This window comes from Gymnoscopelus braueri (genome assembly GCF_963280865.1).
Source record: "Gymnoscopelus braueri genome assembly, chromosome: 11".
NCBI classification, from domain to species: domain Eukaryota; kingdom Metazoa; phylum Chordata; class Actinopteri; order Myctophiformes; family Myctophidae; genus Gymnoscopelus; species Gymnoscopelus braueri.
Genome location: NC_137613.1, coordinates 41409869 through 41424868, shown reverse-complemented (window position 1 = coordinate 41424868; position 15000 = coordinate 41409869). Strand labels below are relative to the sequence as shown.

The following is a 15000-nucleotide window of genomic DNA, read 5'->3' as shown; positions in this document are numbered from 1 at the left end:
GTGGGCCGAGTGGTAGCCATTTTGTGCCACGACTGCGGGCTATTACACTTCCACAGACCCACCTCACATCACAAAGACTTTGAAGCCTATGGAGTGTCATCCATATCATTGATTGGTACAGTATGTGCGCTGTGAAGCTTCCATGCTAGATCCTGTCAGAGATGGTATGTCTTTACATCAAGTGACTAGCTGAGCGCATGTGATTTGTGCTCCACGACGAGGTCTTCTTTTGAACTGCTCGGTTCATTTCCACAGCAAAGCTTGGGAGGTATGGAAACCTTGCATGCAAGGCCATATTCTCAGCTGTTTTTCTCTGGGAAATGAGTGTGTGATTGATTGATATGTGTGCGTGTGTGTGTATGTATGTATGTGTGTGTGTGTGTGTGTGTGCGTGTGTGTGTGTGTGTGCAGTGCACAAACCAATTCAGAAGGTATCAAGCACCCATTTCCCGCTAAAATACTGAGTCAAGGCGATACCATATAGTAAGTGTGAGTGCATGTGAGTCTGAGCTACAGAGATAGAGAGAGATGGAGAGTGTACGGGTCTGTGCACCCTTTTTAGTTTGTCAGAGTGAGCTATGATGTGATCCAGAGTGGGGGTTTGGGGGGCCGGTAGAAGTGCTATGCATAATTCAGCACACAGAGGGGAGAAAGACTAGCAAACAATAGCCTGCAGTTGTGAATGGGGTAGAGCAAGTTGACACTGCTAACTTTAGTACGAAGCTTCACTCTGCTCCAAGGATGGGCTCTGCTCTTTCCATTTGTGTGTGTGTGTGTGTGTGTGTGTGTGTGTGTGTGTGTGTGAGACCTTTTTTCCCTTGTCATTAATATATTCATCCCTTTCTCTCTGTCTCAATTCTCCTTTCCCCTTCCTCCATCTTCATCTCCCTCATCTCTTTCTCTGTCTCTCCGTCTCTCAAACCCTGTTTGTCCCAAATTGTTCTTGAGTTAGTCAGTCAGTTTTTATAACTGTTATGATAACATTGTGTCTGCTTTAAGCAGTTGGGAAGGAGTGATATGCATTACTGCATGTTATACTTTGTCACAAATTCCTCTCCTGCACTCTCTAGACAGGCGCACGCAAACACACTCAACAACGCACATGCACACACCGATGCGTGAGCGCAGCACAATCAAACGTCTTTTTGCTAGCGTGTTCCATCGTGCCATCGTTGGAGATATGGTCTGAGCAAACACAGGGGACTGTGATAGATTCACCGCTCGTTGGCTCGCGGAAACGCACACTCACCTCGCTAGCCTCAAACACAAAGTCACAGAGGTCGGCGTGAATAATGGATAGCATCTATGTCTTTTTTAAAGCATGGGGATCAAACACATCTAGATGGACAGATGGACAGATCTGGCGTGTCTTTGATCCACTGCCTAAAATGACTTCATTATCCTTCTCTCGGGGAAGGGACGCCAGCATCTCACACAGATGTGCTGGCAGGTGTGTGTGTGTGTGTGAATATGCCTTTAACCCTAGCGTCCTTGTCATAATAGGAGAACCTCTGGCAAAAATAGGCGAACATTCTGCGAAAATAAATGGAACATTCAGCGATCTACAAGCTCACAACACGTTGTGTGGTGACACGTTGTGAGCTTGGCTATTTTAACTATTTGACATACTGTACAGAAAAGTATATAGGGTTTAGGTAGTGAAAGAAATGAAAGGTGAATAATTCTTACTCAGTCACGTTGTGAGCTTGTAGATCTCATAATTTTGGTGTGGGGAAAATCAGCCTGAACAGCAAAGCACACACACACACACACACACACACACACACACACACACACACACACACACACACACACACACACACACACACACACACACACTGTCAAATGGTGGTCTGAGCTGATAGTGGGAGAAGGAGGAGAGAGCAGGTCAACGCAGGGTGAGAATGAGATAAAGGGACTGACAAGCTGCAACGTGATCACAATACCACAAAAGCAGGAAAACAATAAGGGCCCATCAGACGAAGACTTCTGATTACGACCTGTCCTGAAAAGGCCTGTGTCCTCCACAAAGGAAGGAAGACAGTTTATTAAGTCCAGAGCGATACGCAATGAAGTACCTAATAACAGCACAAAAGGCAAAGTCGACAGCCAACATGCAGTGAGCAAAGGACCACCCCAGTGCATTGTCTTAATGGCCTTAATGACACCACACTTGGCCACCATAATGGCCTTGTAATGGACCCAATGAACTCAACAGCACCACTTCCTTGTTCTTTTCTTGGCACACGTGATTGGCAGGTCACTTAGCCACCTCGTTAAGCAAGGCATAATTAGTGCTTTGGAGAAAGTGGGAGGTTCTTCCTGGTTGCCGTCCAATAGGCCGTCTGTGATTCATTGGGCACATTTTAATTTTAATTTAGTTTTTAAGAGCAGAGGAGGGCTGTAGCCAGAAGTCTGATCTGGGTCTTTATTCACGAGTGGTCCGATGGACAGGATTTGGCTCCTTCAGAAGATGAAATGCGCTTGGCTGAATTTCACCAGCGCTCTCCTGGATTAAGTTAGACGAGCACACGACAAGAGACAGACAATGTCTCCATCCTTTAGTCTCCTATCAATACATAGTTGTCAGTCAATCCATAATGGTATGGATCCACTGTCAGGTCAACAATGCTGACCCATGCATTGTTTACTTCCACCTCTTTAATTCTCTCTCTCTCTCTCTCTCTCTCTCTCTCTCTCTCTCTCTCTCTCTCTCTCTCTCTCTCTCTCTCTCGTATGCACGAACGTGCACACACACACACACACACACGCCTTGATGCCCTTTGTCCATGCAGGATCATGGATGTTTGTGGAGATCAATGAAGTTGTCTGTGATGCCGCTTCTTCAATAATTAATTTGTTCTCCACGTCCATTCTCCGTCTTTTCATTCTCTCTTCCACTTGCTGGCTCTTCTCTTGTGTTTCTTTCTTCTCTCCTTGCTGTGCGGTCTTGTCTCTGTGTTCCTGTAGGATTCCAGCTGAAGCTCTGATTTCTTCTTCTCTTACTGGCTCTTCATGGACAGACTTAACTCTGCACTGTGCAATCAATAACTGGTGTTGTTTGAAACGCTGGGGTCAAGGGACTGTCTGGTTTAGATTTGTGATCATTCATTCAAAGGTCAAAATAAGACAACCAAATTATTATGATGTCATCAGCAAAGAAACTCACCCTAGAGTTATTCTGTCATTGACAGTGAATGGTGTTTCTAAACTCTCTCTCTCTCTCTCTCTCTCTCTCTCTCTCTCTCTCTCTCTCTCTCTCTCCAGTACCCTCTCTGATCAGTGCGCTGCGAGTAGAGAAGATAGAACATAAGAGTGTGACCTTGGTGTGGAGACAGCCCTCCTACCCCAACAGCAGCCGCACCGAGTACGAGGTCAAATACTACGAAAAGGTAAAACTGACGCACGCACGCACACATGCACGCACACATGCACGCATGCATGTGCCTTATATGCTCCTTTGCATGACAAATAGCCAAAATAGCTGATATATAAGCCTAACCCTAACCCTGATATATAAGCTCACAACTGTGAGAATGTTTTACCAATTGAGTTGATCAAAATGATAATAAAACAAAGGTTGCTGTGATTAACTTCCTTTTTTTTTGACTGTTTTATTATCAAACATAAATATTAAACATATCAGACACCCCATGTATTTAATTATTTAATTACATTATTTAATTATTTAATTACATGTATTAATGTATTTAAAGTCTGACCAGAAGCCGGGATAAAACACATCTTCACCGACCATAAAAATGAATGACCGGAGAGGGGGATATTGCCCCGTCTCCCTCAGCATATCGAACCCTAACTTCAGCCAAAACTGATTCCCCTGTTTACGAGAGTTCAATCTCCAGCCCTCCTCAAGTCCTCTCTTATGTTCCATATCACTTCTCTCAATTACAGCTCTCGCTCTCCCTGAATGTCGATATCTGTCTAACCCCACCCCCCACTTTCTCTCCCTGACAATCTCTCCCTCACTGCCTCTGTATTTCCTTTGTTCTACTCTCCATGCCATGATTATTGATGCACATGTATGAGAGAGCATTAAAGGTCACGCGCATGCAACCTCCTAATGCTCATTACTGCATGCAAGTGGGAGAACGCAAGCGCACATGCCCACGCACGCACGCACGCACGCGCACACACACATGCAGTGGACACATTTTAACGTCTACTTGGGCTTTTGTGTGCACCCCAGACAGTTTTTAATTAGCTTGATTCAATATTTAGATATTTGATATTCATCTTATCAGACGTCCCCCTTCATATATAAACCCATTGTAACTTCAAACTGAATTTTAACCATACCTGGGCACTTCAGAAGAGACTATACCCAAATAAAATCCACTGGTATTTATTATTTTGCAGACATTTGTTGAAATAAGGTGGTGATGCAGTGGTGAAAAAATGAATAGCAAAACAAAAATAATCATATCCCGAAAAAGCAAGTAATTATGCAAATGCATGACCTATCCACTGCCCCATTATGCTTATTACTTAGCTTTACTCACAATGAAATAATTCCTAAGTAACAGTACAGTACTGTGTATATTATTTCCTGTGAATACATTCACATAGTTATTACCATAGAGACTTCTTTGTGTTTTCTTGGCAAGACCACAGACTGGCAAAACTTTCAGTATTTTCACCCAAAGGGCAAGTTTACAAACAACACCTACGTATTTCATTCTGTGTGTTCCCAGTGAACCCTGCGTTGTCTCTCCGCAGGCTTTTAGATGACGATCTCCAACTTTCTACTACTTTTCACGCCCTTCCAACTGACTGCCTCCCTGTGTGTAAACATTCCCCAAAAAACTGAATGTGTTCCACCTCCAAGCCTCAACTCGCCTTATGTGTGTGTGTCTCTCTCTCTCTTTCTCCCTCCAGGAACAAAAAGACCAGAGTTATTCCACTGTGAAGACAGCGGCCACCCGCATCAATGTCAACAACCTCAAACCTGGAACTGCATACGTCTTCATCATCCGCCCGTTCTCCACGCCGGCGCCCCCCTCCTCCCTCTCCTCCTCCCCTCTCTCCTCTTCCGCCACTTCCTCTTCCTCCTCTTCGTCATCATCATCTTCCTCCTCTACGTTGCCCATCGACTACGGGGCGTACAGCGCTCCCCTCGAGCTGCAGACACTTGGCGAGCGTGAGTAGCCATTTTACGCCTCTTCTTCATCTTCTCTCCTCCCTCCCTCCCTCCCTACCTCGCTTTCTCTCTCCTCTTTCTCGCCTCTCTTTCTCCTCTGCTGCCTTGTTCCAGTAGCCGCCAGGCAGTTTGGGCTCGGGGTTTGAGTGGGCGCCCAGCCAGCCCACACACAAAGCCTGTTAGTTCGAGAGAGAGAGTGAGACAGAGACAAAGAGAAGGCAAGAGAGCAAGTGAGAGAGAGATGGAGATGGAGACAGAGAGAGAGAGAGAAGGCAAGAGAGCAAGTGAGAGAGAGAGATGGAGATGGAGACAGAGAGAGAGAGAGAAGGCAAGAGAGTAAGTCTGAGCATTTCTGAGAATATGTGTGAAGATGGAGGGTGTTGTAAAACCTCCTCCTCCGCAGTTTGGTAGCATCTCTCTTGTGTCACTCTTAACCCATTCAATCTGGGAACGCATCTACATCTGTTGCTATAATATCAGTGGTGCTCAAACTTTTTCATGTCAGGGACCCCCAAAATGATATGCATTTGGCCGCAGACCATGCAAATGTTCGCCTTAAAAAATATGTATGTTCAAAGATTTCACGATTTAAAGAGAGAGAGAGAAAGAGAGAGAAAGAGAGAGTTTGTGTACACACACGGCTATGTGTGGTCTGTGACACACCTACATCACATTCATACAGTTAACCACTTAAACCCTATATACTTTGTTGACCGGGGTCCCCCAGGGGTCTCCTCCTCCCCCCCCCCCCCCCCCCCCCTGCACCAAATGTCTGCACCAAAAATAGCTGATCTACAAGCTCACAATGCATCGCAAGCTTGAAGTTCTGCCATTTTCGCTGAATGTTTGCCTATTATCTCATGCCTAGAATAGGGACGCTAGGGTTTATGAGGTTAATTTACGACGCATCGTGCCGCTTTGTTAGGTCGGAAATCTGTTCATTTGCCACAACCGAGTAAGAATTCGGCTTCAATCACAGTTCACTCTGGAGGGGAAACTTCACAACTTGTTAACTTGACTTATATTCACAGCCTCTGCAGTATTAGAACAACAGTGTTTATACTCAGGTGGCATGTTAAACAAAGATAGCCTCCTTCCCTCCCACACACTCCAATCATTCTCTCTCTCTCTCCAGCTCACCCACTGACTGTTAATTTTCACTGAATGTTTGCCTATTATGACATGACCAGCGTGTGCCGCGTTATGAGCTTGTATATCTGCTATTTGTTTTCGATGGCGCGGAAGTATGCTGGTTTCAGTGTTATGGTTCTATAGTCACATCACATCAATGCTGCTTTCACAGACACAATTGAGTGTTTCTATACTTGTGTAATGAAACTTTAATCGTGTGTGTTTGTCTTCCCCAGTGGCCCTGGCGTCCAGTGAACAGGGTCCTGTGGTGATTATCGTGGTGGTGTCTGTAGCCGCACTCATCATGTTGCTCTCCATGGGAGTGGGCCTGCTCATCTGGAGGAGGTATACACACACACGTACACACACACACACACACACACACACACACACACACACACACACACACACACACACACACACACACACACACACACACACACACACACACACACACACACACACACACACACACACACACACACACACACACACACACACACACACACACACACACACACACACACAGAGACGAGGACTCATACTCTAACCATACATAATTGTACACATGCTCGCACACACAGACACACTCACCATCTCGGGCACACTGTCACGTGCCACTCCATTATAATCCAGATTATAGTAATCCAATGAGCGGAAGCACTCTTTACACAGTGGGAGCCAAGTACTGTACAGTGAAGTGACAATGGAAGAAGGTGGCTTCCAGTTAAACCCAGCACGCTTCCTCAAGTAGCATTAAGTAAAAACAAGTTGTCTGAGTTCAGGGTCAAAATCTTTCCCTCTTTTTTTTAATGAGTATGGGCAGTTCACGGTCCTTTTGCAGATTAATTAGTTTCTGGCCTAAGAGTGGTCGGGCGAGATGGTGAGCTGTGAAGAGAGGTTGAGAGGGTTGGCAGTGAACCAGTCAGCTGTGTAGTCATCGTACTTAATCCAGTCCAAAGTCAGGTAACACTCATTAGTCTGCTTCATTGCTGGGGCCCCACATAAGGGCCCTCAAGGCCACCTCTTTCAACGTTTTTCTTTTTAGTGTGTGTGTGGTGTGAGTGAGAGTGGCCACACCATTGAAAACATACAGTACAGTCACAAGGTGTGCAATAGCAGCCTTATTAGCCTGCACCACCGCTGGCTGGCCCCATATTGCTCAGTACTCTGTCCAAAAGCTTGTTTTTTTTTCTGACACATTGAAGGTAATGGGATTTGAGGCGGTTGGCAGAGAACAGTGAGACTGCAGCCATTATTGTTAGAGGCCGTTATATCCCATGGGGTTTAAAGGGTCTGGGGAGGAAACAAGGGCCCCAAACATTTCTTTTTTGAGGTGAGACTAAGGTGAGATTACAGCATGTGAGCTGTAAAGGTGGCCTGAACCGTTGGGGAATAAAGCACTGCACAAATGGATGAGTCATGCAGTATGTGCCCCCAAAAAAACACTTTCTACTTTTATTTTTAGGTAAAAGTCACAAAGTATGGATGACACGTACTGAACATTCTGCACAATGTTTAAATTGCAATCTTTTATAGGGGACCATAGCAATAGATAGTAATACGACTAATATGTTTTGTTTAGTATATCATCACAATATATACAAAAAAACAACAACCTAAAGGTCTGTCAGCTAACCTACCTTGGACATAATATGACCACGGTACTGTAGGTTTAGCTGACAGACTGACTGATATGATCAAATTATTTACTAACTAAAGTCCTATCAGTAAATCAACCATCTAGGGCTGGGTAATAATCAATATCTATTGTTGATCATCTATCACTAATCGTGTTGGGGCAATTCTATTGTCGTCGTACTTACATTTGTTGTCTAAATTAACACTACAAAGCAATTAACTGTACCAGTCATATTTTTGAAATACTTGAAAATGCCAGCAGAAAATTAGTAGTTTGACTTCCCACTACCAACATGATTTTTTTCATACAGATATTCTGATGTTAATCACTACTTGCTATTGGAAGAAGGTCTTCTGGTTATCATTATGTGTATTTTTTACCATGGCACCCAGCCCTTCAACCTACCAACCATTGTGATATGTTTCACATCCCAGTTTAATTTTGGCATCTCTCAGGGGAGCTGTATCACATTGTGCATTTCACATATGGTAGGTTTTATTCAGCTGAGCGCTTCTCTGCCAACATAAACCTCATCATCTTGAATCAAGCGGACTCACTCAACGATGCAGTCACGCACACACAATTAAACTTACTCCATGCACAGCCACACACAATGTACACAGTAAAATACGCATGAATGCAAATGGACCCCTACAGGTCGCAATATAGTTTTTTTCCCCCTAGAATAGCATGTGAACACTTGAGCTCAGAAGCCCTTTGGTTGGCTTGAGATGGGGGATGGGAGCGCTCGTTTCTTTTATTTCACGTGATAGCCTATTCCAGTATTTTCAAGTTCTGTACATTGCATCTGTTCCTTGTGCTTGGTTTTCATACAATCTCTCCCCCCCTCTCTCTCTCTCTCTCTCTCTCTCTCTCTCTCTCTCTCTCTCTCTCATACACTATTCTCTTCCACACTCCGCATATCATAAATTCATACCTACCAGAACTCACCTGTGAAGATAGAGCAGCTCTATTCTGTCGAGTTGACAGTACACCTATCTGTATTGAGACAGCACTGTGATATACTGTACTGTGTAGAGAGCATCAGCGTTAATCTGAAGTACAGAGAGATGGAGATCTAGCAGATAAAGAGAATGGATCAGATGAAAGAGCACAATGAGGATGTGGCCCCTATTCACCCGTATCCAACGCACTACAAACAGGATCTGTCAGTCATACACTCACAAAGAGAGTAGTGAACGCATGGTTAGACACGCACACACACACACACACACACACACACACACACACACACACACACACACACACACACACACACACACACACACACACACACACACACACACACAATTCTTTGTAAATACACTTGTTTATGTAGATTTAAATTGTTTTATCTATGTATTAACACATTGACTGCCAGGAATTAATGAATTAATTCATCCACCACCGCCAGCGTTTTTACTTATCTTTACTTAACTTTTCCAAAGAATATGTAAACAACAGATGTCTGGGGGGGAGGACTAGGGTCTATTATATCATCTGGAAAAGAAAAATTGTAACCGCAGTCTTCTGTTCTTTAGTTATCGGCAGTTGAATATGGCTTGTTTTCACCAAAAAGAGAGGTTGCACTTACACTGTGAAAGATACAGTATGTTATTGTTAACATACAAGGAATGAAGTGCATTGCTCTGACAATAATATAAAGAATAAATAAGAATACAAATATAATATATATATATATGTGTATATGTGTATATATGTATATATGTATACATATATATATGTATATATGTATATATGTATATATGTGTGTATATATATATATATATATATATATATATATATATATGTATATGTATATGTATATGTATATGTATATGTATATGTATATGTATATATATATGTATATGTATAAATACAAAATATTATAATTGTTTCCCCCTATGTGCCAGATTCCTTGCATGTTAACATAGGTACTTGTCAAATAAACAGCTGATTCTGATACACAGCCCTGGGTGATCTCGCTTATCCATCTGCATCTGTCCTTTGTGCCTTCATGATCACATTCATCATGTGTAGCCACCATTATTCGTCTCTGCTGAACCGTTAGCTTATGCGTTTCATGTTCCACACGCAGAGAGAGAGGGGATGGCTCGATGCCTCAATTACCATGCTCTCATGTTTGCAAATAGACAATCAGCCCCCAGCCACAGCCAAAGGGCCTCAATTACCACGATCCGCTTGCTCACACAGAAACATGTGAAGGAGTGTGCTGCTCGCGCACACATCAGATGACGTAGTTCTAAATTGTGTCTGTATCTGCTGGATTGGTTCTGCGTCAGGGTTGAGCCTAATTTATACTTTGTTGCATAGCACTGTCACTCGCCCCCCAAAATAACTGATTTACAAGCACGAGTAAAACAGTTATTTTCGGCGAGTGACATTATCGTGTGTCGAACCATAAATTAGGCTTCATGGTACTGAAACCACATTCTCTCTCTCTCTCTCTCTCTGGCTCACTCTCTCTCCATCCCCCTACCATCTTAGTCCCTCCATCTCTTTAGGTCTTCATTACGAGTCATGGGCGCACTAACTAGACCACACACATGCACATGCATAAACACACACACTCATGAGCCCTCTCTGTCATTTTTGCCGATCAATACACACTTCTGAAACAAACAGCATCTGACAAACATGCCCTGTGAAAAAAACGCAGAAAGGTCTGCTACTGAAATGGTAAAGTACTTCTTTCTTTCCTATCGTATCTTTCCTTTCCATCTCTCTCCCTCTCTCTGATTCACACACACACACACACACACACACACACACACACACACACACACACACACACACACACACACACACACACACACACACACACACACACACACACACACACACACACACAGGATGATTTCAGTCTTTTGAGTCCATTGGTGCTAGACAGAGCTTGATAAAACCATAGTTCCGGGGCATTGCCCCAAACATTCTCCAAAGATGCCTGTGGGCTTGACTGGACAGAGAAAGGGATTGTTTCTCCTCTGCTGCTCACACCAGTCTGTGTGTGTGTGTGTGTGTGTGTGTGTGTGTGTGTGTGTGTGTGTGTGTGTGTGTGTGTGTGTGTGTGTGTGTGTGTGTGCCTGATGTGTGTGTGTGTGTGTGTGTGTATGTGTGTATACCTCTGCTTGCGTCACTCAGCGCGTGGTGGAGTGAGTGAGTGAGTGACAAGCCCTCAGAGCGGGAGATGGAGGGCAGTGCCAGAATAAAGGCTGCAGGTGGAGGGTTATTGCAGAGGGCCATTGACTCTCCAGGACACAGTCATGGGAGCGAGGGATTGGAGAGAATTAACCCGTTCGAACCGGGAACGCATCTTGTGTCATTTTAAGATTTATTTGGGCTATTAAAAAATTGCAGGTATACTTTTTAAGCGAACATTTGTAACTCAAGTCTTTGCTTCTGGGGGTCCCTGGAACAAAATATTTTACAAATGTTCGCTTTAAAAATATATATATTCAAAGATTTGCACACAATTTCACGATAAAAAATAATTGCAGATCTAGAGTGCCGCGCTATGAGCTTGTAGATCTGCTATTTTTGAACAGCCAAAGAAATGACAGAGATGCATTTCCGGATTGAATGGGTTAAAAAAAAGAACGAAAAACGAGAGAGTGGAGCAGAAAAGGTCTGAGCAAAAATGGTGTGGTTCGCTGTGTTTCTGGCACAGATCAACGGCTTTCTTATTAGAGTCGGTAAGACGCGGACATTATCCATTGTAGACGTGCCCCCGGGGATCACCGGCAGGGTCACCCCCCTATGCCCTCCAACCTGCAAAGTGCATGTATTCTTTTCATTTTTTTGTTCTACTCTTCAGTGAACTATTTCCAGCACACTTTTCTGTGCACGCCCAAGAAAGTAGAGTTGGGTGAAGTTTCTTCGTTGCCAGAGCACAGGCGTGTTCTTTACACAGCAAAAGTAATTCATCCATTTGTAACTCTGAGAGTTCGTAACTTGTAACACGTGAGTGTCTGAGAGTGTTCAAATGGAATCAAATGGACCCAAAAGGGTCCATTTGATTCCATTTGTACACTTCTCAGCGTTAAATTAACGCTCAGGATTTTACAGTGTGGGCCCCCCACGGGCTTACTTACTCTTGGTTTCACTTTCACCCCTACAGCCCTCTGCTGTCATTTTGGATGCTATTCCTGCTCTTTTGGCCTATTAGTCTTACGCTCAAGATTTAATTTTAATATGCTTCATATCAAGAGTTGGAGAAGAGATCTTTTTCAGAGAGAGAGAGAGAGAGAGAGAGGGAGAGAGAGAGAGCACTGAGTGAGAGGTTCTCCCAAATGCAATCCATTTTGTTTAGTGGTTTGTTGTTGTTCATTTCAGTTGTTTGCCCTGCAGAAACAAACGAGTGGGCTGCTTATATGAGAATGGAATTTGACGTTAATTGGACGTTTTTGGAGAGACACTTCCAACTGGAGTGTGGGTGGGACTAGAGTTGTCAAAGTTGGCAAAAACAGCTCATGTTTTGGTATCCTTTGTCTCGTTTATAGTCTAACAAGACCCCCCGAATGTCTGACTCCAGCATGCAGTTTGAATTCCAAACCTAGAGTACGCGCTGCCAAATTCTGTACAGCACCACTTCAGAGAGTGGTTATTTGTTAAACTTCTGTCAGTGTTGGCGGTTGCCAACAGGTTCATTTTGAATTAAGAGTGACCTCTGTCTTTCAGCGAAAAATTCACATTGCACAGAGGTTTTTATACAGTCTATTTTTGGATTGAAGATAATGTGGTGTTCTAGTGGAGTGAAATACAAAAAATAATCTTTGAAAAAAATGCTAGGTGATAGTTGATCAATGCCACATTATCACTAAAGGGCCATCCACACCTAGAATGATAACTATAATTATAACCATAATTATTATTATTTTTTAAATTGCTCTAACTGAAGTGGATGGAAGAGTCGAAGCCACAACTGTAATGACGACAGTGGTGAACGATATTGTTGGGATCACTTTCAGAGTGATTTGATGAACGATACGAGATACACTGGCAGCCAATCAAAATCCTTCCAAATTTACAGGCTCAACCTATCACCTTGCAGAATGTTATTGCTCATCTTTGTGGATACTCACATCATTATAGTTATCTTTATAGCTCTCTTTCTTGGTGTGCAGCATATTCCTCTGCTTAGGTTCAACATAAAGAAATACAGTATACACACTGAATAAAATGTATATAGCGTGTATATATGGTATTTCTTTATGTGAATTGATGTTGAATTGGCAGACAATCCTTTGAGAGAATTAGGAGCCAGAATTTGACAAAGGACCCCTCCCTTCCCCTCCTTGTTTTTTCCCAGCAGCCTCTGCGTGAGCTCCTCCAACGTAACTCCTGCTAGCGTGGTGCTGCTCTCCACCTCCTTCTCTACTCTTCCTCCTCCTCCTCTTCTCTCTCCTCCTCCTCCCTTCACACAACTGATGCCCAGGTACACTGGCATGCCTGCACCCCTCCCCCCCTTTTTCTTTCACTCCACCTCAAGACTGATTTATACTTTGTTGCACGCCTGTGTCGCATGCTGAAAATATCACTGCTGAAAGCTTACAAGCTCACACTGTGAGCCTGTAGATCAGCCATTTTCAGCCCGGCACACCATCTTACGACGGTAAGATGGTCGATGCTTTATCGACGGTAAAGACGATAAAGCATTATTTTCTCCCCCATCTCATTTATCGTTCCCTGTATTCCGTCCAACTTCCATGACCTCTCTGCCACTTCTCAATCTAAGCTCATTTACAAAGAATTAATGAAAGCAAGCTCTTCCATTTCCATCCACAAAACAGTTTCACTCTGCAGACATCAAAGGCATGGCAATGATTAGTTGAAACCAGCACGATTGCACTCAATAGAGTAGTACCTCCATTCTTCCATTTTGACCGTGACCTTAATGACCGGCCAACTGTTCTTGAGTTACGTCTCTAACAGACAAACAAACGGAGGGGGCACGGTGGTGCAGTCGCTAGTGCTGTCGCCTCACAGCTAGAAGGTCCTGGGTTAGATTCCTGCCGGGGAGGTTGTGGGCGCTGGGTGCGTGTTCTCTCCTCCGCGTCATCAGTGCCCATACCCTAGGTGGGGTTGGCGAAAGGGCCTTTCTGTGTGGAGTTTGCATGTTCTCCCCGTGTCCCCTAGGGTAGGTACCCTCACAAAAAACATGCAGTAATCCTGGTCTCTATACTGCCTCCTAAAATACCCTACGTCTTCTGTGAATCTCTCCATGAAATGGTGACATCACTAAACGATGACATCAAACACATCATCGGCTGTACATTCGTTCACATCCAAACAATGGGATTTAAGTTGAAAACACTCTAGGAGCTACAAATGGATAAATTAACACTGCAGATTGTACTGTGTGGCATACTCAAGTTCTGTTTTTGCTACCTTTGCCTTTTTCACTATCCTGTAATTTCCCTGCCTCTTCGCTTCCTCAGCCCTGGCCCCTTCTCACCTTTCCATCCCATGTACCCCTTTATTCTCAATTTCCCCCGTCTCTTTTCTTCCTTAGACCTTTCCCCCAAATCCATTCATTGCTTACCCTGCTCTATACAAATATACACTTCTACAAGGCCAACTCACCCCTCTCGCTCCTTCTCCCTCATGTTCCCTTTTAACGGGCGAGTCCCTCCCCCATTAATTGTCTTGTCTGTGTCCCCCCTGCCCCCTATCTCTTATCCCCTGGCCTGAGGATCTGTGCAGCATGTTACCTGCTGGTGGCTTTGTGACAGACGGGGTTCTGACCTTGTCTCCAGCCTTGCTGCTACGCAGGCTGGGGATGTCACCCTCCCTCTCGATCACATGTACAAAACGTACGCGCACACACATATCACACACACACACACACACACACACACACACACACACACACACACACACACACACACACACACACACACACACACACACACACACACACACACACACACACACACACACACACACACACACACACACACACAGTGAATGTTTCTGGCTCTGTGTGAACCACTTCTCAGCAGCAAACCAGGTCTGTGTAAAGCGGTGATGCGTTGTGACACACACATTA

The 15000-nt window shown here is 44.1% G+C and overlaps 1 protein-coding gene across 1 annotated transcript in view; it reads left to right on the top strand.

Annotated features, from left to right (window-relative positions):
- Nucleotides 1-15000, top strand: part of epha10 (EPH receptor A10) — a gene marked incomplete at both ends in the record, with an annotated part of 187590 nt that overhangs the window by 147984 nt on the left and 24606 nt on the right. Inside the window, 4 exon segments of the mRNA XM_080442476.1 lie at nt 3268-3392; nt 4897-5158; nt 6526-6634; nt 13261-13386. Of these exon segments, the coding sequence (XP_080298602.1) occupies nt 3268-3392; nt 4897-5158; nt 6526-6634; nt 13261-13386 (622 nt within the window).